General features: G+C 46.8%; 2 protein-coding genes across 3 annotated transcripts; one reads left to right on the forward strand and one right to left on the reverse strand.

The window, feature by feature from the left end:
• Window positions 1-1015: 1015 nt before the first annotated feature.
• XNDC1N (XRCC1 N-terminal domain containing 1, N-terminal like) lies at window positions 1016-12382 on the forward strand. Of its 2 annotated transcripts, none has more exons than XM_032946956.2 (9): window positions 1016-1127; window positions 3747-3876; window positions 6468-6623; window positions 7293-7477; window positions 7682-7776; window positions 8328-8620; window positions 9176-9320; window positions 9669-9832; window positions 10614-12382. In XM_032946956.2, the coding sequence occupies exons 1-9, from the start codon at window positions 1083-1085 to the stop codon at window positions 11066-11068; spliced, it is 1668 nt and encodes a 555-aa protein (XP_032802847.2). In that variant the 5' UTR covers window positions 1016-1082; the 3' UTR covers window positions 11069-12382. The 2 variants fall into 2 exon arrangements, with proteins under 2 accessions (XP_032802847.2, XP_032802848.2); XM_032946957.2 differs by having other exon boundaries at window positions 7293-7468.
• Window positions 12113-15266, reverse strand: BHLHA9 (basic helix-loop-helix family member a9). Its single transcript, XM_076061611.1, has one exon. It carries the CDS (start codon window positions 15136-15138, stop codon window positions 13882-13884), a length of 1257 nt encoding a protein of 418 aa, XP_075917726.1. The 5' UTR covers window positions 15139-15266; the 3' UTR covers window positions 12113-13881.
• Between the last annotated feature and the right edge of the window lie 7749 nt (window positions 15267-23015).

Consider the following 23015-nt stretch of genomic DNA (forward strand, 5'->3'; position numbering starts at 1 on the left):
ACCTACCCACCTAACCACCTAACAACCTACCCACCTAACCACCTAACAACCTACCCACCTAACCACCTACCCACCTAACCGCCTAACCACTTATCCACCTACCCGCCTAACCACTTATCCACCTACCCACCTAACCGCCTAACCACTTATCCACCTACCCACCTACCCATCTACCCACCTAACCAACCTACGAACCCCACCGCTCCTCAACAACAGTGGCAAGGGTGCTGGGGGGGGGGGGTTGAGATCTTATTTATTCACGATGTACTTACAAAAAAATCCGCAGACTACCTACTGGATCTCCTCTCTGTTTCAAAGAACAAATTTGACCTCAGGTCTTCGCTCATTTACCAGCTTCACATTCCTTATTGATGCCCCCAGGGTTTGGAATGCTATTGACAATAAACTGCAACTTGAATCACTACCTATGAGATCTTCACTCAAAACTGCTCTGGAGCAGTTGTACACCCCTAGCTGCCACTGCTATTCAGTGGCCTAAAATATGGCTCTAGGGTTTGGTGTTATAATTTATTTATGTAGTTTATTGGTAAAAATTCGGTCACAGTCCCTATGATCACTGTTACATTGCATTTATAGCTTTTATTTTGGTGATTTCGAAAAGTGTTTTTGGTTTGCCATGTTTTTGTTTATTGGAGTACGGAGTTAGACTGATGGCCTAAATCTTAGTTGTCTTGTGGTTGTTGTTGTTTGACTTCCATCCCACTGGGATTTTTGTACACAGCGTTGGTGTACGGTGCTATTTCAGGAATATTTTGATATTTTTTCCTGGATTTTCTGTTTGCACATGCACAAAGTCACTTTAAGATGTTTTCCTGTTCATGTTTTTGTTTTTTGTTTGTTGCGGTTGCACCCGATTCAAGAGCCGAATGGCTCACAGGGCTATACCAAAATAAATGGAACTATGAACTATGAAACATTATTTTCTGGTACCCAGCCCCGGACAGCTCCCACCCTCCCCCCACCCTCCCCCCCACCCACGTGGCCACGCGAATCGGCATCTGCGCAAATCGGCAGCTGCGACTCCGGCGCGGCGGGAGGCTGCCGCTGCGATAGACGAACGCATGGCGCCGCTCCGCATCAGACACGTCGTGTCGTTCACCTCCCAGGTGTGAGCTTCTTCCCCCCCCCACAACCCTCCTTCTTCACTCCCCCGCATTCGCCGATCGATTAATCGATCATCGTCACCGCTTGACGTTTTTTTTTTTGCCAACGAGAGCTGCTGCGTCGGGGGTGGCGTCGCTCGCGTGTTTACTGCGGGCGGCTTTGGCGGGAAATAGAAACCTGGTCGGCCCTGTGCGTGGTGTGGATTGGAGTTGGTGTTCGTACAACTCCCGAGATCGCATCGTTATTGTCTCTTGTGTCGAGTTTCTGCAAGGCAATGAGGGTGACGCGTGTGGTTTTTTGGGGGGGGGGAGAGGCGGGGGGGGCAGAGTGTTAATTGTTACATTGACAACATGCACTGGTAGACGGAATGTGGTTTGCCCCCAGGCACTCTCGATTTCATTGCCAGCAGTAGCTGCTGCTGCTTGAACGCGAATTGCAACAAACATTGAGCAATAGGCCGGTGCCCGCACATCTTCGTAAACGGGGGGGGGAATCAAACACAAGCCACGGTAGTGCGATTGTGACTATGCAACCCAAACTTATCTCCATATATATAAAAAGGCAAAGTTGTGAATATGTGTGTCTGTTCAAAATGTTTAGTGTACTTGCCGACGTGCAACAAACTTGAAATTTGCCATGTGGGTACTTTCCAGACTGTACACCATGCAAACATAAAAAAATAATGTTTCTTTTTTTTGCACGGCAAGTGAGCTGTGACGTCAAATCTGTGACGTGACCCTCGCATGTGGAAGCGTAACGCATTGTAGTGTAGTGGTTAGCGCGCTGTGTATGTGTCTGTGTGTCTGTCTTGTGTGTGTGTGTGTGGAAGCGTAACTCATTGTAGTGTAGTGGTTAGCGCGCTGTGTATGTGTCTGTGTGTCTGTCTGTGTGTGTGTGGAAGCGTAACGCATTGTAGTGTAGTGGTTAGCGCGCTGTGTATGTGTGTGTGGAAGCGTAACTCATTGTAGTGTAGTGGTTAGCGCGCTGTGTATGTGTCTGTGTGTGTCTGTGTGTGTGTGTGGAAGCGTAACGCATTGTAGTGTAGTGGTTAGCGCGCTGTGTTTGTGTCTGTCTGTGTGTGTGTCGATGCGTAACGCATTGTAGCGTAGCGGTTAGAGCGCCGCGCTACGAACCCGGCGACCCGAGTTCGATTCCCGATCACGGCCACCACCTGTGACGATTATTTTTAACGGTACTGGGCCTCCCCTAGGTCGACTCAGCATCAAACGAGTAACTGCTGTGGTGTGTGAACATCGCCACTGGGGAGACAAAATCGGCCGGGCGTGGTGAATCCAAGTCCCGGGCGAAGCCGGGTAGTACAGCTCGTGGACCATATAGTATAATACCTTATCGGTGCCTCCCATATTACAGGCCAATTCAGACCTTATTGGTCACCCCGTGCCCTTTATAAATCCCAACGTTCATCCTACAACGTCCCATCACAAGGAAGAAACGAACAATTGGACGCAAAAAAATGTCCCCGTACTGAAACGGCTGTAACGCCGTGTTGACCTGAAAACTCAATTTCCCTGTACAAGAATACGGGTAAACCCATACGGGTTGACAGATGTGTAATAATTAACCACTTTCCTCTGCGTCCCTTCAACGTAGGAGGAGATACTGTATATCAGAACTACACAAACTCACTGCCGAAGCCTTATCGTCTTGGGCTGACAGACATTGTCATTTCGCTCCTTGACATTTTGCTGCTATACGCAAGAGTGGTACAAATATTCCGTCCATTCGTCAATCCACTGCTGGATGAGACCTTTCCACGCCCTGTCGGCCATATGGTTTGTTTAACCATGCTTCTCCACGCCGGTCAGTGTGGGCTCGTAGTGGGCCCAGCAAGATAGGTTCAGATATCGTCACATGGTGCACATCTGGGTGGTTTCGTCTTAGGCCAGATATTGTACGTTAAAACAGAATTAAGCCTTATGCCATGCAACAAGAGAGCAGTGTTCACCAACACAGTAATTGTTGTACCGTATCCCTATGCTCCCCGCCTTCAACCCACACTGGCTAGCGCGGTGAAGTATGGTCAAGTGACTCCCATGACGCACACGACAATGTATCTAGAAGGAGCTTAACAGTCTACGCCTATTATAATATAAATTGTGGCGCGCAGTCGTGATTTGATTAAAGAATACAGAAGATCGTTTTTCACAATGAATGCAGCAGCCGATAGTGGTTGGAAGAGGCATTTGAACCCATTATATATAATCTTTCACATTGAAAAAAACATACCGCGATGACATGGATGTATCGTTGGGTCAAGAATCGATATTAATAAATCGATGCATATTACACCCCCAGTAAATGGGCCGTCCAATTAGAGTTCAAAGTTTGGTTCATGTGAAACAGAATGATCATGTAAGCTATATTGGAGTAATGTCAATACAGTGCCACAATGACACCCATGACTTTACTTCAGACTGTTTACTCAGTGCACCTTCTCAACATTTCTCGGGACACAGTCTAGATTGTACGTATCAACAAGACCAAGCGATTTTTAGAAAGACATTTTAGCCCCAGGTTACGTTATTCCTACCTCCCCCAGTGTGCGCCTCGATGCGATCGCTTCGTGCGTGCCTTTGCGCTCTTCGCCTTGGGGAATGCAGGACCCCGACCACCCAGCACAGGGGCTGCTGGCGGGCGAGCGTTGGCTCTGCGATCCGTCCGACCGCAGTGGCCTCATGCGTGCAGAGCTGCAGCTGGAGCTGGCCAGTCTCATCGCCTACATCGACATCGGTGCGTGAGCGTGTTGGCCGCGCAGGACAGTGGTCGGGGCGTAGTTTGAAGACGTTGAGTCCTGTCTCCGATACGACTGTCCCCCGCAGATATATTTATCCAAAAATAGACCATAGCTTTGTCAAATTGCAGACTTTCCCCTTGGGCCGAGTTTACTCGATAACGAGCCCTTTGCAACGCCCGCTTCTTTACCTTTCAGCAGATTAAATATGAAGGGATGCCACTTCCAGTTTTAATTCATGGTTAGGAGTTACGTTTAGTAGTGCACATGGAATCATGCTTGATTCCATGTGCAGTTTTGAAGGTATAAGAATATATTTTTGTTATTGATTAATCTATGCATTTGTTACATGTCTAATCAACAGGTTTAATAGTGTGACGTATCGTCTTAAAGCTGTTTGACGCAGGGAGACATTCCTGGTGATGCGCAAGGAAATATAAATGTAGCTTATTGCTTAAGCTTTAATTGCAGTTAATAATAACATTTGGCCATAACATTAGCACAGACTGGTTTTGTCTTTTGAAATACATTATGTGATTGGTCATGGATGCTCGTCACAATTTTGGACTTCATTGTTATGCATTACTCTCCATGGAATATCCTGTGACCAAATCAGCTGGAATGCACCTGATCTCATCAGATCTCAGAAGATAAACACGGTGGAGCCTGGATAATGGCTGAATGGGCCTCCACCATATACAAACAGGTTTTTAAAGGCTGCTGTGGAGCTACATTTTGAGCAGAAAAGGGCAGCAGCAACACCGATTGTTGTACTTCTATGCCTCTTGTACAGTGAGGGTATTTGATCCCCTGCTGATTTTGTTCGTTTGCCTACTGACAAAGAAATGATCAGTCTATAATTTTTATGGTAGGTTTATTTGAACAGTGAGAGACAGAATAACAACAACAAAATCCAGAAAACCGCATGTTAAAAATGTTATAAATTGATTTGCATTTTAATGAGGGAAATAAGTATTTGACCCCCTCTCATTCAGAAAGATTTCTGGCTCCCAAGTGTCTTTTATACAGGTAACGAGCTGAGATTAGGAGTACACTCTTAAAGGGAGTGCTCCTAATCTCAGCTTGTTACCTGTATAAAAGACACCTGTCCACAGAAGCAATCAGTCAATCAGATTCCAAACTCTCCACCATGGCCAAGACCAAAGAGCTCTCCAAGGGTGTCAGGGACAAGATTGTAGACCTACACAATGCTGGAATGGGCTACAAGACCATTGCCAAGCGGCTTGGTGAGAAGGTGACAACAGTTGGTGCGATTATTCTCAAATGGAAGAAACACAAAAGAACTGTCAATCTCCCTCGGCCTGGGGCTCCATGCAAGATCTCACCTCGTGGAGTTGCAATGATCATGAGAACGGTGAGGAATCAGCCCAGAACTACACGGGAGGATCTTGTCAATGATCTCAAGGCAGCTGGGACCATAGTCGCCAAGAAAACAATTGGTAACACACTACGCCATGAAGGACTGAAATCCTGCAGCGCCCGCAAGGTCCCCCTGCTCAAGAAAGCACATATACATGCCCGTCTGAAGTTTGCCAATGAACATCTGAATGATTAAGAGGACAACTGGGTGAAAGTGTTGTGGTCAGATGAGACCAAAATGGAGCTCTTTGGCATCAACTCAACTCGCCATGTTTGGAGGAGGAGGAATGCTGCCTATGACCCCAAGAACACCATCCCCACCGTCAAACATGGAGGTGGAAACATTATGCTTTGGGGGTGTTTTTCTGCTAAGGGGACAGGACAGCTTCACCGCATCAAAGGGACGATGGACGGGGCCATGTATCATCAAATCTTGGGTGAGAACCTCCTTCCCTCAGCCAGGGCATTGAAAATTGGTCGTGGATGGGTATTCCAGCATTACAATGACCCAAAACACACGGCCAAGGCAACAACGGAGTGGCTCAAGAAGAAGCACATTAAGGTCCTGGCGTGGCCTAGCCAGTCTCCAGACCTTAATCCCATAGAACATCTGTGGAGGGAGCTGAAGGTTCGAGTTGCCAAACGTCAGCCTCGAAACCTTAATGACTTGGAGAAGATCTGCAAAGAGGAGTGGGACAAAATCCCTCCTGAGATGTGTGCAAACGTGGTGGCCAACTACAAGAAACGTCTGACCTCTGTGATTGCCAACAAGGGTTTTGCCACCAAGTACTAAGTCATGTTTTGCAGAGGGGTCAAATACTTATTTCCCTCATTAAAATGCAAATACAATTTTTACATTTTTGACATGCGTTTTTCTGGATTTTTTTGTTGTTATTCTGTCTCTCACTGTTCAAATAAACCTACCATTAAAATTATAGACTGATCATTTCTTTGTCAGTGGGCAAACGTACAAAATCAGCAGGGGATCAAATACTTTTTTTCCCTCACTGTACCTATGCTCCTTGCCTTCACCAACCCGCACTGACTAGCGTGGTAAAGAATGATCAAATAACCGTACGGTGTGGCGAGGCTCTCATTTAGCGATGGATGGATGAAAAGGCTGTATATGTACGTGATGGTGAAAATCTGCTGACGTGTCAAAACTTGACTTGTGCCCGCATTCACTTTGTGATGTTGTCGTGTTGTGTAGGGACAGTCGGCGTGGGCCTTCTGCAGGTGGAGGTGGGCCGCTCCTCATGGGCCCAAGACACTGCGTTCCTCACTCTTCTCCCCACAACCGTTCTGCTGTCGGCAGCACAGTCCAAGGCCAAACACAATGAAACGTCGGTGCGCATGTTCAACTCGGGTAGGTGGCCACCCAGACAGCATAGCAGGTGCACGCTTGAGTGCACGTATGTGTTTTAAACATTTGTAAGTGCATCTGCTGGATGAGGGCCTTCCCACTCGGTGCAGGTCGTGGGGGTTCTTTGACCATGCTTCACCATGCTGGTTGACGCAGTGTTGGTGAAGGTTGGGTTGCACAGACACGTGAGCGTGGAAGTATATAACAACAATGGCTTTTGCCGAACCACCCTCTGCTGCCCAACGCATAACTACGCAAACCCCGTGACAACCTCTTTATGCATGGTGATTGCCCATTCAGGCACACTAACTAGGCTCAACCCTATCCTTATTTTCTGAGACGTCATCAGAACAGGTGCTTTTGAGTGACTTGGTCATAAGCGCTTGAGTTTATGGAGCCAGCTGACTTGAAAGGTGCCCATTACATATCAGTGCAGCAAATTGTGGTTGTGAACTCGATCAGTGTGAACTTTTGAGTGTTATCCCCTCATAAGCTTTTGTTTTCTCTGAGTACTCCAGTTTACTCTGACAATCAAAATTCTGCGTGAAATGGAAGTGGGGCACAAGTGCAATGTCGGACCCTTCTGAAGAAAATAATCTCAGGACTCATTGAGTGACTCCTGAGTCTCAAAATAAATGACATTTTTAATATTTTTATGTATTTGGGTTGAAGAAAACTTCACAAGGGAGGTGATGGCGGAGCAGTGGGACCGCGTGCGGGTCACCTGCACTCAACCCTTCCACAAGTCCAATCCCTTTGGAGTCACGTTCATCAGCTTTCGCACATCTGGAGACTCGGACCAGGTCACTGAGCTGGTACAGCCTTCATGTCCTGCAACACCAAGACAGGTGATTGAGGTGTGCAAAGCGTTGCTTGTACTTGCTCTACTATTTTATCACATCACTTGAGACCATAGATCTCATGATGTTGAGGCTGCTCGTTGAAGCTAGGCACATTGCACACAGTTGTAATGTGGCTGAAGTAATATTGCATTGTTGTAAATTATTATTCACCTGTAGCTTGTGGGACGAGACCTTCCTGAGTAAAATGTGTCTTTGCAGTCGGTGAAAACAAAAGACTGTGAGGATAGAGTATCCTCTAAACCATGGCTTGCCCTGCCAGCCATCCGTCGCACTTTCTTCACACCAACAGAGAGGTGAGTGAACATGGTGTAAGTTCTATACAAAGGGGGTGTGTGTTTCCTTTAGATATGCACCAAATAAAACGGTTAATAATGTATGCAGGCGTCCTCTCACGACTTAATAAATTGTCACAAATTGGACTCACACTTTGATTAAAAAGAAAAGTTATGTTTTTGTCATTGCGGTGCTTATAGAATTTATAGTAACGGATTTTATGTGAAAACAATAACAGCATCATACTATATTATACAAAATAAAGTTTTGTTGGCTGGCACGCCAGCGGACAAACACTCAGTGGTGGCATTACCTCGTCTATCTACATGATAAAGTTACCCGCATCGCACAGTGTTGAGTCAGGTTTGTGCGTGCTGACATCACCACCCACCACCCACCCTCCACCCATGCCGTGTATCCCGTGTGCAAGTGCACGGGCGGTACGCGTATGAATACAAAATAATGATCACGATTCAGTGTGTTTATCTTGAGCATATTCACTTTTAATTGATGAACGTGTTCACTATTTCATGCCTAACCTAACGGTAATTGTGATGGAATTATTGTACAGGAATGAAAGAGTAGAAAAGCTGAAAGAGAGGCTGAGTCGACTAGCCCCCAAATCCAAGAGTGGCTGTGTGGACGAGAAAGCCCTTCCCAGGACGGCACGGCTGCTCCTCACGGCAGCTGCCCACTACTCGGCCACCGACGGCAGCCTTCCTCCCATCAAAGCCAACAGCCACGCTGCCCAGAGCAGCAGTTCGCCTATTGGAGAATCCACGAGTAGAGACCTCTCTGTCCGGAGATTGGCCACCACTGCTCGCACGCCCCCTGCTGTTGAATGCGGCGTCCAGCAAGCTACAGGCAAGTGCTACGTGAAACTAACTGTTCGTCCTGCTTTTATAGGCTTCCGTAAAAAACCCTGCAGTTGCTGTGATTTAATGTTGGTTAACCAGGACTGGGCACAAGCACACATAACACATTTATTTTAATATGGTGAAAAATGTGACTTAATTTTCCAATATAATATACACGTTGCTCATTTCTTCATGTACCTCATCACACACACAGGCTTTAATGATTATTTAGCAAAATATTCACTTTGGGGAATAGGTATGCACAAACATGGAATAGAATGTTTGATGTACTGTACAGTCAGATCTAATCCTACACCCCCCGCCCCCACGTCACCAGCCTGAACTCTTGAGGTATGACACTGTGTGAATAAACAAAGAGCTCGACATTGCATATTACTACAGTGTTAGGATTCACTGTACGTAATATCTTCCACAACCCAGCGTTACACGTAATTATGTTTCAATTATTTGCTGCGGTAGTGGGCTGAGGATGTCTGCTGATTAACGGGTTAAACAGTGCTCTGCTGTAACATGTGCTTCCTGTGCTGTGTTATCTTAACAGGTACCAGAGTTGCTGCTGTTCGCAGGGCTGCGGTTCAGACGCCTTCGGTTGTGTCGGGAAAAAAACGTCGAACAGAGGCCCAAGCGGCTGGGGCTGCCTCACCAGTTCACATGGCCACATGCACCCAGGCCCCACACACCACCAGGTGAGGGACTCGTCAGCATGATACGCATCACATGTAACTCTACACATGAAAGCAGGCATTGCAGAATTGTACCAATGCAATGCAATTGTATTAAAAAGGATTGTCACCGGTGTAATGAATAAGTGATGTACGACAGATAGAACAACTAGGTAACCGTTGCATCTTGACCAATTGCAAAAGGGGGGAAAACAATTACCCTACATTTATTACAAAATACATATTATAGTGGTCAGTGCATCTAGAGAACTATGTAATATTATCAACATTTATAATAAACAAGTAATGCTTTGCTAACTGGGTAAGCAACATTACATTGTAACAACTTAATTGTATTTGTGTATTTTATAGGGCTGTGAAGAGCTCCATAAAATGTCCCAGTCCAGCAAGTAGTAAGGTCTGGCAGGGGGGCTTCTCGGTAGGTGCTGCGGTGACGCGCCTTCCTGTGGAGGCTCATAGGAACGTGAGAGCTGGCCCAGATCCAAACCACACGCGAGCTTGCCCCATGTGCAGTGGTGAGTCTACGCCTCTCTTGCTTAAGAAGTACCGAGCTCTTGTGTCATCCGACAGCTGTTTTATGTTTTCGGACATGACCGGTAATTAAGCACCATTTTATTGCATCTGTTGCCATTAATCGTTATGAAACCTCAGCTCTTCAAAATTCACTCTTGAGGAATCTAGATTTGATATGCGCGGTTTTAGTTTGCGTTATCTTAAAACGTCCCAAGATATTGCAAGGGTAAACCGTTGCGTCACATTGCGTGGTGACATTGCCCAGTAATCGTACATTCCTCGCTTTTTGCAGAGGTTTGCTATTTTAATCTGGCAGGTCGCCCTGGTTATTAATGCGGCTGTGTTAACCATGAAAATAAGTGCTGCCTGCTTCCACAGTGGACGTTAAAGATTCCCTGACGTCATTCGAAACTAGTAGTGTGTCGGCGTCATGCTCTGAATTTGCCAAATTTGAAAAATTATATGAAAATTAAACTTAACACTAATGTTCCCTACTAGCAGACTATGTTCATCTATGAAACGTAATAGCCCTGCACTATAACATTGACATGAATACCAAATGTACTAAACAATTATTATTGTATACTGCAGCAGAGTAAGGTTTATACAATTAGATCATTTAATAACTAGCCAGTTCCCGTGCTAAGCTGGACTCCACTTTGAACTGCAGGAAGCGAAATACCTGCTGCCGTTTATACAGTTCATCATACTTTAAAGATAATTGACTGCTTGCATGTTAAGTGAGTGAATTATGCATTGAGGATGATGTCTTTTTCTTTGCAGGTTTGTTCAACATGGAGCAGCTCCTGGTCCACGCAGCCACTTGTGGAGATGAATTACAACAGGTGCAGGGACCTGGACGGGCACACCCCGGGCACCCCCAGCAGGAAACATGGCCCCACCTCATCTACACAACCTCCAGCACGTCCTTCCTCGTATCTGACACAGACGACGCACACGAGCGTCCACTCAGTGACGGAATTTACACCGACCGTGACACAGTGATACTCAGTGACTCAGACGGAGATGATGGAGACGTGCAGGTCCTGTGGGACCTCTCAGATGACAGCGGACTGGTGGTCGACGACAACGATGATGACGACGATGTTCCTCGCCAACGTGAAATGTTCGTGTCCTCAATCACCTGTCCCATCTGCAGGAAGGAGTTTCCACCCAGAATAATAGAGCAGCACGCCAGCCAGTGTGGCGAAGACCCTGACAGGTCCAATTCCCGTTGACATGTCCCTTGCTTCATTCTGGTGTAATAAAACAACCTGTTCCTTGCAGGTATGTACAAGCACTGCCTGTTTCGTGTTCCAGCAATGGTTTACAGCCTCTGAGCTGAGAATTACATCTACAGTGTGACTTCCAAAGGGATTTGTGAAATATTGGCAACTTCATTCACAAATATCTGAGTTACAGTATTGTGATGACATTTCTTACTTGCAGTATGTATCATATACTCTCAGTTATTGGCCATTTAAAACACTGTAGTTATGCTCCAGTCTTGCTTATTGTGTTTTTTTTTGAGTGGGCTAACTAGCATTTCAAATCTGCAGTTTACCCCTGTGAGAAGGGACCTGCAAAAATTTGCCCAACTCGGTGCGATACATCGTCACGATTCGATTTTCAAATGCATTGTTATTCTTTTAATGTTATGGTGCAACATAACACCTCTTCTGGCTGTAGGGGTCACTTTAACCAATAGCAACATATGAAAAAAAAATTAAGTACAGTAAAACCTTGGATTGCGAGTAACTTGGTCTGTGAGTGTTTTGCAAGACGAGCAAATGTTTTAAATAAATATTAATTTGATAAACGAGCGAGGTCTTGCAATACGAGTAGTACGCATACGCTTTGTCTGCCGAGCGTCACGTGATCATAACCGATGTACGAGCGCTTTGATATACGAGTGCTTTGGATTACAAACACGTTTCCGAAACGAATTCTGCTCGCAATCCAAGGTTTTACTGTACTTGATTTTCACACACGATTCAATGCCTGCATCTTGAATATACATCTCCCATTTTCACGTAAGGATAAATTAACACCTCTGCTATAAATAAAAGGCTCAATCTTCACCTGCTTTTTATGTGTTGTATATTGGAACCTTACAATCCTGCAGCCGTCACAGGCATTAGTGTCTATCTCACTGACACCATATTATCTGTATCCTGTTGGCATCTAACCTTGTGTCAAGTTATTGTGTTTAACCTTGTGAGAATTTAAGAGACCAGGGTAGGCTGATTTGCAAGAGTGACCTGGGTCGTTAAAATGGTAAAAGCTAAATACACAACAAACCACAACAAAATCAACGTCACGTGAGAAATTGAAAATATTTCAAACATTACCTAGAAATTGAACACAAATTACAAAATTAAGCTACGGAAACGTTAACATTGAAATAGTAATGTGCTTTTTCCACTAGACCGTATTTTTTTATACAGACTCATACGCAATTAAGTGTTTCTCAAAACGGACATTTAAATTGGGACTCGGAAGCTGGATTCTATTAAAAAAAAACTTGTATTAAAATATTGTACATTGACCAACTCGGTGTAATTGTCTTTATTTTCGGTTCGATATTTACGAGGAACTGATGTGATCAAAAACTGATGAGAACATGAAATGCGCAATAAGGTCAAATATATTGGAGCCATCTAATAACATGGTAAAGCATAGATCACTTTCATATAAACTGATACAACCTTTAATGTCACCTCAAACTTGTGGATATGTTTTACGTACAACCAACGTGTTCCCTGTTGCTATAGCAGCATATCTAACAATGTTAATGCACTTAACCGCACACGATTGGTGTTACAATTTGGGCTGTAACAATTCACCCTCGCGATTAGATAATGGCACGATTCTAGGTCATGCGGGGTATACGCGAACCAATTACAGCATGCTGTACACGAATACAAAATAGTCGCGTAAGCGTAACAGTCGATTTTAATGAATGGTGCATCATTGCCTGCCAATTTAAGAATGTCCAAAGGGGGTGGGAGGGGGGTACTCACACTTTATCCTACCCCTTTTAAATACATCCTGCCACCCTATACGACACACCGCGGTATCCGTGAATTATTGGCACGTCGTCTCTCGGAAAATCTGTTTTTTTTTTGCGTGTCAGTCCAAGGTTTATACAAAGATTAAGCGAGCCGTTCTGAACGCACAAGGCTGTTACTCAAACGTAAATAAGAGGCTGCACATCGCACCGGATACCAGTTAAGACGTTGGAAGCGGTGTCTTTATCAACGTGAAGTCTGCCGTGTATAAAGAACGTTACTTTATTGTAGTATCGTGGCTGAGATTTCGCGTCCGACAGAACAAGTTAATTATCCCAGCCTGATTCTGGGGGGGGGGGGGGGGACGTTGATTAGCACGCTGAGCTATGAAGCTGCCTGTCTTGAGTTTGATTCCCGGCTAGGGCTAACATCATTGACGAGTGATGTCTGAAGCTGTCCTGTGCGCCCCCCCCCCTCTGCCTCCACGAACCCGCATTGACCAGCGTGGTCAATTATTGTCAAACAACTTCCACGACCATATCACGGTTTTCCCAACCCCTTTGTTTCAGAGGACTACATTAAATTAGGAATCTAATTGAATGGCATTGTTAATTCCAATGTCCACAATATGTGCAGAGTGTATCACGCTCGTCATTGCAATGCACTTATTGTATCCTCACCAAACATTTAATTCGGACGTCGCATTGCATGTATGCGTACAAGGCTAAGGAGCAGCCCCGACTAGAGGACGCGCAAGGGGGGATATTGGTCTCCTCTTCCACGTTGTCCAGACGTCTTGGAAGAAGTAGGCGTACACAGCGTGTACACAGTTAGCCAGATCGCACTTGGCATTGCAATGTACTTACTGTCGATAAACGCGCATCATCTGCGCGTAATATTGCGCGCAGGAGATTGAACGAACGGACGCGGGTCCCGTATGCAGGAGATAATGTCTGGAACGTGACCACTTAGTCCAATATTACTCCACAAGCAACACTTCAGGGGGGGGGGGGGGGGCTGTAAACCCACGAGGCGACCGGTCAGCATTCCATGCAGCGTGCCTGCCACCCGCCGAAGCCCCCCAAGCGTGCGTCCCCTCCCAGCCCCCTCTGGGGGGGCTGCTGCTCCCCTTGGGGGGGCGCGCGAAACTGCTGCAAGTCGCCGGACGCTCGGCACCGCCGGTGCGGCTGCTCGTAGTTCTGCTGCTGCTGCTGCTGGTGGTGGTGGCGAGGGGCCGTGTCTCGCGGAGCGATGGGCGGCTCGTGGTGACGCACGGGGGGGGTCCGGACCGCGTGCACCGGCACTGGGGCTTGAACCGGGATGAGCGCAGCAGCGGACGGCGGTTGCGGAAAGCTCGCACGAGCTGCTGATGCTGAACATGATGGACGTGCTGATACAGCTGCTGATGCTGCTGCTGCTGAACATGATGGACGTGCTGATACAGCTGCTGATGCTGAACATGATGGACGTGCTGATACAGCTGATGCTGCTGCTGCTGAACATGATGGACGTGCTGATACAGCTGCTGCTGCTGCTGCTGAACATGATGGACGTGCTGATACAGCTGCTGATGCTGAACATGATGGACGTGCTGATACAGCTGATGCTGCTGCTGCTGAACATGATGGACGTGCTGATACAGCTGCTGATGCTGAACATGATGGACGTGCTGATACAGCTGCTGCTGATGCTGCTGCTGAACATGATGGACGTGCTGATACAGCTGCTGCTGATGCTGCTGAACATGATGGACGTGCTGATACAGCTGCTGCTGATGATGATGATGCAGGTACTGATGTGGCTGCAGGTGCCGGGGCAGCCTCCTGCGCCAGACTGCGCAGCAGCGTCGAGAGCGAGGCGATGCGGTGGATGGCGCGGCGCAGCGTGGCGATCTTGGAGAGGCGCTTGCTCGCCAGGTCGTGGTGCAGGGAGACGCGCAGCGCGTTGAACGCGTGGTTGTAGTCCGACACGCGCTTGCGCTCCCGCACGTTGGCCGCCTTCCTGCGCGCCTTGGAGCGGCTGCGCCTGCCGACTGAGGTGCCGGGAGCACGACTGCAGGCAGTGGTGGAGGAGGAGGAGGATGATGATGAGGTGGATAAGGAGGAGCTGGTGGTGGGACTGGTGTTGGACGAAGAGGAGGAGGAGGCATGTGTGTGATTGCAGGCGATGTCCTCTGTAGCTGGTGCCACCGGTTGTTGCTGCTGCTGCTGCTGATCAGGCGAGCTGGCTCCTGTATGCCCATCCTTGAGCTGCTGCCGGAGGTTCCAGTTTGGACGCCCGCACGCCATGGTGCGCATGTGTCTAGCCGCCTCTGCGCGACACTCTCTCTCTCGCGAGGTTTGCGAGTGCACGGGCGAGCGAGTGTCTGGGTTCTTCAGCCCCTCGCTGAGACTGTCACCTGACGCGTCCCATCCGCCCACCGACTTTACCTGCCCCCTGCCCCCCCGCCGCGGCTCCCCACCCCTCTGCTCCCGACCCCTCTGCTCCCCACCCCTCTGCTCCCCACCCCTCTGCTCCCCAGCCCTCTGCTCCCCACCCCTCTGCTCCCCACCCCTCTGCTCCCCAGCCCTCTGCTCCCCACCCCTCTGCTCCCCACCCCTCTGCTCCCCACCCCTCTGCTCCCCACCCCTCTGCTCCCCAGCCCTCTGCTCCCCACCCCTCTGCTCCCCACCCCTCTGCTCCCCACCCCTCTGATCCCCACCCCTCTGCTCCCCACCCCTCTGCTCCCCACCCCTCTGCTCCCCACCCCTCTGCTCCCCACCCCTCTGCTCCCCACCCCTCTGCTCCCCCCCCCCCCCCCCTCTGCTCCCCATGCACCACCTCCCTCGCTCCTTGCGCCGCTTTCACGAGCACCGTTGCGTCTCCGATTAGCTCCGCACCTCCGATTAGCACGGTTCGCTACGTACGGTGCGAAAGAAGTTAAACATGCGTAGCAAGTCTAGATGAAAAACTTGGACCATTGTGAATTAAGAAAAAAAACTAAAACGAATCTATATAAAAAAAAAATACCAGGTAATGCCCACTGAGCTACACAGCCCTTTTTTCAAAAGTGACTTGGCCACAAATGATAGCTCAGAGAAGTTGCTTATCACGTGGAGATGTACAGCAGCCAAAAACTCTAAACGCATGATGTTGATTCTAAATGTGGAGGGAAAACCCGGAGGACCTGGAGAAAAATACACGCGGCCACGGGGAGAGAGACACGCAAACTTCAAATATACAGCAGGCGTCAGGGTCGTGTACATTAGGCGAGGTAGATAACATCTCGCCACCGTGACGCCCCACTTTAAAATCACTGCATCATAATTGTCAGTTATACATGCATGCATCATACAGCTGAACCCATGCGAGTACAATTCAACATTGCGCATATGCAAGTGCATCTCAAGACGTTGTAATTGATTAGGGTTCACGACGAGACCTGGGGAGGTCCCGGGTAAACCCTGAACAATTCACGGAAAATTCCCGAAAAGGAGTTATACATATATATTTGTTTTAAGCGTTGGTACACATTAAGACCATTCATTGAGAAGGCATGCAGACGAAAGAGGTCCGGACTTGAACAGGATCATTTAAGTCGGCAGGTACGGATTGTCACGGGGAGGAAATCCAGACTATGAGGGTAGCATAGAAGAAGGAGCGACCTTGTGTTTGCTGCAGCCCAGACGTTGCTACTCCATCTGTCGGTCCTCAAGTCATTCCCTTTAATTACAGGTGCAGGTGCGGCCACATTTAATTTACTTTCCGTTACCTGTACCCCCCAGCCACCACAAGACTCTGCAGACCATTATGGAGTGTCTGACTATTTATCTGCTATAATGAGTCTCATTTAAGCTTTAATCCCCACCCCCGCTCCCCGGAAAAATACTCCAATTATGCTACCAACGTCATGTCATGAGTCTAAAAGGATCTATTCAGAACTCGCAGTTGCATTACCTTGGTCAGAGAACGCCCCACCTTAAGATCGGTCTATTTAGCCACACCAAGTACAAAAAATGTTTGTTACGTGCAAATCAACACGAAATGTTCAAATTTCACAACGGGAAGGGTGGGGGGGGGAAAGGGAAAATGTTTGAACGCCAATGCTTTTTTTCTGTGCGGTCATTCGTAAATCGGGCGAATGTGTTGAGTTTTATTTTGTTAGTTGTGCTTGTACACCACTGCCAACGCATTATCACCAAATAATTTATTTTAAATTTGGTGTCTTGCGCAGTTTATTTGCTCGAACATCGACGCGCGCATTGGTCTGCCTCTGTTTCAAAACTCTTCTGTGTGGGCCATCCCGGTGGGCACTCCGACCTAACGTGTGATTTAAGACATACATCTTTTGGACTTAATATTACATAAAAACGTTAAGAAAATATTCACACGTTTGTTTGTTTGTTTGGTACAAGCACAAAACAAAAGCGGAGAATTTAAGTAACTTATGCTGGATAATTAATTCGGAGAGAATGGATTGAAAGACAATCGATAGGAAGGATGATGCATCGAGGGTGCATCTCTCAGCAGTGGATGTCGCCTTCTCATTGGGTGATTCCAACCCGGCTCACAGCCAGCCACCATTCGTCCACGTTTGCCCCCCGCGTGCATTTGCTCTGCGGTTTAAATGCCACTTCATAACAAGACCACTCTCTTCGAGGCTGCAAGCTAATATTTTACCATTTTCACAGCACTGGATTTCAATAATTTAATTATGGAAAAATTTTAAGAGCGCCCCTAGTGGTGAGAGAGCTGCTCCCTAGTGGTCACAAAAAACTGAACACGGGTTAATAATTCCTAAATATATAATCGGCGACGTTTCAGGCAATAGCCCTTCTTTCAAGTGGTAACAGAGCTTTGGCTAGTGGTGACGGAGAGCGCCCTGGCGGTTTGACGTTGGACTCGGTGGTCAAATAAATTATTAGAATCGTGCAAAAAATATTTTTCGTAGTCTCTATCTCTCTTTTAATTTTATCTTTGAGATTAATGCTCCCTAAAATGAGTTTTAGTACGCCTTAAAAAATAAAATCTTCCATAGCAAAAAGACATAACACATCACATGTATGTAATGTACATCATTCGTTTTGTCAATCTACTGCTGGATGAGGGCCCCCCCCCCCCACCACGCAGTGCGAGTTATTCCGACCATATTTCACCACCCTGATCAGTGCGAGTTGGTGACGGCGGGAAGCATAGACGACAAAGCATAGAAGTACGTGGCAACAATGAATGTTTGCTGCACAGCCCTTTGCTACTGCTCTACGACGAAGCCCTGCGGCTGTCTGCTAACTTGTTTGTGTTTGGTGGAAACTTTCCCGAGCGCTTCCCAGGCTCAAAAAAACTGCTTAGCTTTTGAGATGTGACGAGGGATTGAACACATTCTGGGTGATTTAGTCATAGGCTACATGTTACTACCGTGAGTACGGTATGTTTAAGTAAAGTACATGTATAGTAATGTACAATCCTTTGTCAACCCGCCGCTGGATGAAGGCCTCTTTACGACGTCATACCTGTCAAAACACACGGTTTACCCCGTATTCTTGTACAGGGTATTTTAGTTTTCAGGTCCATACGACGTGCAGCCGTTTCAATACGGGCGAACAATTTTTTTTATCTATTTGTTTGTGTTTCTCCCTTGTGATGGGACTTTGTAGGATGAACGTTCAGATGTATAAAGGTACGGGGTGACCAATAAGGTCTGAATTGGTCTGTAATAAGGTAGGGTACTGATAAGGGATTGACAGGTAAGCGCCATGTCAGTAGTGATTGACCATACTTCACCACGCTGGTCAGTGAAGGTTGACGAATTGAGGGAGGCGGTGGGGGCCGACCGGAGACCGATTCAGATATCGCTCGCCACTGATACGCGGTCGGGAATCGAACTGAGGATTCCAGGTTCCTGCAGATGATTTGGAATAAGAAAAAATAGGCTCCTCGTGTGATGCTGCCGTTGGCAGTGGTGCATTTGCATGAACATCACGCGGGACACACACGTAACCACATGTTGTTGGCACGTACACACACACACGCCACAATCTTGCTATCTTAATTTGAATCGGCGCTGCGTACGTCAACGTTGTTCAAAATAATCTCTGTGTAGGATATAAATAAGACAGTAGATACATTTTGACTTAAAACTTTCGTGACTGCAGAAATTCATATTCTTTGGTTTTTTCAGTAAAGTCACGTAGATCGAAAAATACAAATAAAGTGAATACAAAATAACCAGTGCTACAGTCTACATTATAGACTGCCAGTACACTCACTCCGATTAAGAATCAGGCTACAGTCTACGTTGGTTTTTAATTTTTTATTCACTTTTTTATATCTACTTGACTTTACCGAAATAACCAAAAAAATAAGAAAGTAGATGAGCACACGATACGTCTCCTTCATGATCTCTCTCCATTCACGTAAAAAAATAAAAGCGTTTTTTTTTGTTTTACACGACCCCTTGGCCACGAGGGGCTTGTGGGAGTGCATTTCAGCAGCGGTGATTCAGTACTGTGCAGGCAAACTCTGGATCGTTTGTCGACGTGCAGTGCTTCATCAGCACGTTGTCCATGTGTATCAACACATATCAGCACATGGCCAGACGAGTGTACAATATTAGATGGGAGGAGCTCTGTGAACAGAAAAAAAATGTCACGTGGGTGGGTGGCGATAAATGCTTTTTGTAAAAGTGGCAAACACTTGCACGCATGTAAACATATCAAACGGCATTCAAGTGCCGTTTGATATGTTTACATCAGAATCTTTATTTATCCCGGAGAAGTCCGACGAGCTATGAAGCTATTTTTCACAGGCGTTAAATAAGCGGCAGATCAGACATGGATGCTTAACCATTTCCACGTGACAAATAACAGTGAAAAAAAAGGTTTTGTTCCTGGGTAGTAAGTGTTATTTCCTAATTGTTTATGCCTCAAAAGTACAGAAAATGGCTATTATTCCCCACAAACTTTGCTTTCGTGACCGGGACATTGATATTTTGAAATTTACTTATTTTCCAGAACATTCCAGATAGATTCAGTGCCGAGTAAACTTGGAGTAACTTATAGAACATTCTAGAACTTTCCAGTAATATAATTAGCAGTATAAATACAGGGGCCTTAAGCCCACCAGTTCAGTTTAGATCCAGCTGCCTAAGTGGATACATATCTGCATCTTTCTGAGACGGCATCAAGAGGCTGCAAGCATCCGGCAGACGCATTTTGCTGTGTCTGCGGCCAATTTATCAAGACAAGAGCGAAAAATTACTCTGTGGAAGCATCTGCTAAGATGTGTGAGGCCTATAAGGCATATTTCGGCATGACTGTCGGGGATCAAGACAAACCCTGGGCATCTCATTTCACCTGCGAACAATGCAAAAAAAAACCTCTGGAAGGTAAGATAAAAAATGTTGCGAGAATCTCTTACACATTAGTTATGGGAGAAATAAATGTATTTGTGTAGGATGGTACAGAGGGGAAAAGAGAGCCATGAAGTTCGCTATCCCAAGAATTTGGCTGGAACCCACTGACCGCTCAAGCAACTGCCACTTCTGCATGGTGGACCATTCCAAACGTCGGATTGTCAAGAATGCACCTGATGACGATTGCTTGTGTTGCGATCGAGACGTCATGATCTGGAATTTGTTTCTATCTCCGTGACTTTACTGAATGAACCAAAGGGTATGGATTCCTGCAGTCACGAAAGCTTCAAATCAAGATTGTTTACGTAGTTTACAGACATGGGTACTTACCCAATTACACGTGACAAATAATCGTTACGGGCTTCGTTCACAGGTTAAAAATTGTTTCCGTACTTTAGAGATTTGTTTTTTTTTACTCGTCATATTTTTCGATGTAACGCAATAGAACCATAAATATGTTGACATTCATGTACTGTATTTCAGGAAATAATCATCCTGAATCTTGTACCCTTGCCAAGGTCTCGAAATGTTCGCAAACTGTTATTAACGTGCGACGCCACTCCCTCAAGATGAATGTTTACAAAAAATGTAAACATTTCACAAACGTCTCTGACACAGGCGTAACACTACGTGGATGGATAGCGCTTGGCAATCAACTGGTGGATGAGGATCTCTCCACGTTAAGCACTGCGGATTGATCAATACGGGGGCCATATATGCGGAAACATGCTACAATCCAACAAATCCTTTTTTTTCTGCTCTCTGCTGTACCACAACGGAGCTCGACTGAAACTTACACCACTCACCCAGTGGTGACTGATGATTTTAATCTTCAATTGAATCGGCGCTCTCGACGTCACGCGTAGGGCGTATTTAGCAATCATCAGACACGCGCAGCGTGCGGTGGCGTCGCTGACTAAATCAAAACCTTCAGGCCCCAAGCAGATCCCAGCTGCCCGGGATTGGTGAAATAAATAATGGGGGCGCAGCAAAGCCAAACTCTCACAAACAAAACACGCTCGAAAAATTAAAACAAATAATGTATCACGACGTTTCGATCGCAACACAAGCGGTCGTCCTCGGGCAGAAAAAAAAATAATGCAGCAGTGGAACTGCAGTCACGAAAGCTTCAAATCAAGATTAAAACACGCTAATTAACATGGACATAGAATTGAATATATCTGCTCTTATTACATCTCCATGTTGTGGACTCACAAAAAGATCTATGAACTCAAATTCAGAACGATTAAGAAACTGGAACGCGCTGGCAATGTCTTCATCATCGGCACTTTCTCACAAAGAGACCCCGAGAGTCACATTGAGACTCACAAGCTCACATAGGGAACATTCTCAGTACATCTCTTGTGTGTATACTTTCTAGCATATTACTGGGATTTTATGCGTTGAAAAAGCTCCCCACCCCGTCCACTAAATAATATACGGTTCGGGTCCCCAATAGGCTCGCACAATCCATCGCCGCATGTAACGAATGAACGTTGCATGTTGACGATAATGATGATGATCGTCGATAAGGCACCAATAGTCCCACCGAGGAAATAATTATTCTAAGACAACTCTCGCTCTCTGTCGGGTTCCCCACGACTCTCTAACTGTGGCCCCTGCAATCCGGAGGGCCGCGTGGCTTTTGCCGATTCTCGTCTCTTCAAAATTGCGCCAAGGTTATGGTGGGGGCGAGCGAGGGGAGGCGAATGCCCCATTTACAATCCCGCCCGCAGCGGCATTGTCGCGACTGACGGATGCCTGCACCCCCCACCCCCCCCCGTCATTCCTGCTGTCGCCGGGCGCGTTGTTTACGACGGGTGGCACTCTTCCCACAATCACCGGCCGAATCCCTTTCTTTAATCATCATCGCAAAGCGGCGCGTCTTCTCGCGGGCTGTAATTGTAGTTTCGCCCGAGGCTGTGGCTGTCTGGAGGGTCCGGCCCTTATTTATGAATTCGCCCCATGTGTCGGGGCGCGGTTGTGCAAGGCAGAGACCAGCGCGTTGCTTGTTGAGTGGCAAGGGGCTTGCTCTTGGATGTGGCACGTAGGAGCTCACCTGTACGCGCAGGTACAGCTCTCCGGTGTGTTTGCGTTGTTGTTCGGCATGATGTCCGACGTTTGGTTACCACGTGCTGGGAGCTTCGTGCCTAACAACAAGCGGTACAACCCTTAAACACGTAGGAGATCTCTACAGCTGTATGCAGTTGCGAGTTCAGCTCTCACGTAATCATATTGAAATACAACTGTCATGGGTGCAATGGTGCATCAATTGTGATCGACTAAATTAATGTCGACGACTAAGTTAACAATAGTACTGATGACATAGAAATGAGGATGCAATACTACTCTGTGTGCCACTGCGACTATGTACACCAGCACTGCAGACCATAGATTTTCGCACTGCCCCAAATATAAACTCGAAGTTTGTGGGTGATTGGGTGAGTGAATGAGTAAGTGGTGGCCGAATGGGTATATGGGTGAGTGAGTCAGTGTTTGAGGGGACACGTGTACGTGTCTGAAAAACAACCAATTCTCAGACAAAGCGATTGCATGGCTAAATCAATTAGAACTGAATCTCTAATAGTTGCTCTTCAATGGCCATACGAAATCATCCGTAATGATCATTCTAATTCACTGCCCCTTATCAACCTACTGCTGGACGAAAGTCGCCCCGCACTGTCTTAGTCATGACGGTGTTTCGACCACACATTCCACACTGGTGAGTGTGGGTTGGTGAAGAGGGTGACGGAAGTGGGGGAACAGGACAGGTGCAGATATCAC

The sequence above is a fragment of the Petromyzon marinus genome, chromosome 5, assembly GCF_048934315.1.
Source record: "Petromyzon marinus isolate PM22_M1 ecotype Great Lakes invasive population chromosome 5, UKy_Petmar_22M1.pri1.0, whole genome shotgun sequence".
Taxonomy (NCBI): domain Eukaryota; kingdom Metazoa; phylum Chordata; class Hyperoartia; order Petromyzontiformes; family Petromyzontidae; genus Petromyzon; species Petromyzon marinus.

Coding starts and splice junctions, on each gene's coding strand:
- XNDC1N (XM_032946956.2), top strand. CDS start 1,083: ATGGCGCCGCTCCGCATCAGACACGTCGTGTCGTTCACCTCCCAG. Junction 7,478..7,681: donor CACCAAGACAGGTGATTGAG/GTGTGCAAAGCG, acceptor GTGTCTTTGCAG/TCGGTGAAAACAAAAGACTG. Junction 7,777..8,327: donor TTCTTCACACCAACAGAGAG/GTGAGTGAACAT, acceptor ATTATTGTACAG/GAATGAAAGAGTAGAAAAGC.
- BHLHA9 (XM_076061611.1), bottom strand. CDS start 15,138: ATGCGCACCATGGCGTGCGGGCGTCCAAACTGGAACCTCCGGCAGCAG.